The 2,209-nt window shown below is 40.9% G+C and overlaps 1 protein-coding gene across 1 annotated transcript in view; it reads left to right on the plus strand.

The window, feature by feature from the left end:
- The window catches only part of LOC101849559, a gene marked incomplete in the record, with an annotated part of 14,721 nt that extends 12,601 nt beyond the window's left edge, over positions 1-2,120 (plus strand). The window contains 4 exon segments of the mRNA XM_035971675.1: positions 196-288; positions 740-820; positions 1,438-1,530; positions 2,017-2,120. Of these exon segments, the coding sequence (XP_035827568.1) occupies positions 196-288; positions 740-820; positions 1,438-1,530; positions 2,017-2,105 (356 nt within the window).
- Positions 2,121-2,209: the final 89 nt, after the last annotated feature.

The following is a 2,209-nucleotide window of genomic DNA, read 5'->3' on the forward strand; positions in this document are numbered from 1 at the left end:
ACTCCCCGGCTTAAAATAAGTTTCAAAGTGTCTTTCCGGCGTTATGTTAAGGTGAATCACATGTGGTCCCACACAGGGTGGAGATCCTGCCCGAGTGTACGTTGTAGGTCAAGTAAGCTGTGAATGGAGAGTTCAAATTTACTTTTACTGAAAGTCTTTAATTGTCGTTTTCATGTTTCTTCTTGTCTTTTTTAGATATCAAACTCACCAAGAGAAACTTGGATTTTTTGAAAAATCCCGACGTGATCGAGAAGATGAAGGAGTACCTGCGAAACAATGGTGGACTAAGTATGAGATGGTGTCATGATTACATGAACGTCCTGTCTATAAAATGGCAGCTTGTACAGCTTGTTTTTTTATGAAGTTGAGACTGTTTCAGAATACTGTCAGGTGTGCTAGGGTAATGATATAGATTGTAAGAGCTTGCTGTTGAGCGGGAATCACGCTATACAAATGCTATTTATTATTACATACCTCCATTGCAGTCCATAAACATTAACAATTTTGGAAAATTGTAACGAAAGAGAAAGACGCACGCATAACTTTCTCGAGTCCGCCCACCTCCAACAAATTCTTTCCTATGTTTTGGATTGTTCTCAGACATATACGAGTTCACACATATATATATATATATATATAAATTGTTGTGCAAATAATAATATGAATACATAAATAAATATTCACCTAAACGGTAAGAAAAGGTAACCCTTGTGTGATATTTCTTTGTCGTGTCCTTCAGTGATCTCAAGAAGTATAGACGAAGACCTGTACGGAGCTCCACTGACACATTCACAGATCATGGACCTCATCGAAGAGCACAGTGAGACCTTCTTAACTTGCACTTTTCTGCCGCTCATTTTTTGGAGGGGGCAGGGGAGGGGGCTCTTTCTCTCTCACTCACTTTTTTCATTCTCTCTCACTCTATTTTCCTGTCCCTCTCTCCCTTCTCTTTACCTCTCTCAGTAGCTCTCCTCTCTTTCCCTCTTCATCTCTCTTTCAGTATGCTCCCCCTCTCTCTGAACATCTCCCACTCCACCTTTCTGTTTCCCTCCATCTCAGTGCCCCCCCCCCCTTCTCTCCTGCTCACATCTGTTTCACCGTGCCTTCTCTTCTTCCCCTATATTATTATATTCCCCCTCCACACAAGTACTCCCAACATACACTGCCTTACACACATCGCCACATTTTAGAGGCATTTCGACTTGGTATTACCGGAAATAAATCCTTTATAATACATGCCATTTCTCGATGATGATGATGATGATGATGAGGATGATGAGGATGATGATGATGATGATGATGATGATGATGATGATGATGATGATGATGATGATGGTGGTGGTGGTGATTTAATATTGTTTTGGCTATTAGAACGAAGATTTGGTGATTTGAAATGACGAAATGTGCATGTATTCAGACAAATATTCTATTTCACAGTTGGCAAGAGAAGCAGCAGCTCTTGGTTTGAAGAATTCTATGGCAAACCTCTGACTACCCAACAGGTCTACGATCAGATCATAAAACCTCAATGTAAGGGAAACGTGGTTGTCTTTGTGACTGATTGTGCTTGATACGACGAGGACGACAACAATGACGATGTTGGTGATGATAACAGTGTTGATGATGATGATGATGATGATGATGATGCTGATGATGATGATGATGATGATGATGATGATGATGGTGATGATGATGATGACGATGATGATGATGATGATGATGATGATGATGATGATGCTGATGATGATGATGATGATGATGATGATGATGATGGTGATGATGACGATGATAAGTAATCATATTATCTTTTCGGGATAATACTTTAACATTCTCTAAACGGTATCAAAGTCTTTTTGTGTCATAATACTTCCTTAACAGCTTCACCTTGTCCCACTCGTAACAGACACAATAGATATTTCTATCAAAACCAGGCACCCCCCGCCCCCAACCACACAAACACACATACGGAAGAGAAATGCTAATCCTTGTGTGATATTTCCTCGTTACATCCTTCAGTGGGTAAAAGAAGCGACCTGTACGGATCTCCCCTGACACACGCACAGATCATGGACCTGGTCAGGCAGCACGGTGAGACGGTCTTCTAGGACTGACACATTAATGACATTCATTTGGAGGGATTCTCTTTAGTGGGCTTTCTAACTTATTCTCTCCCTCTCCTCTCCTTCTCTCTCTCTCTCTCTCTCTCTCT

The sequence above is a fragment of the Aplysia californica genome, unplaced genomic scaffold (assembly GCF_000002075.1).
Source record: "Aplysia californica isolate F4 #8 unplaced genomic scaffold, AplCal3.0 scaffold00479, whole genome shotgun sequence".
Lineage (NCBI taxonomy): Eukaryota > Metazoa > Mollusca > Gastropoda > Aplysiida > Aplysiidae > Aplysia > Aplysia californica.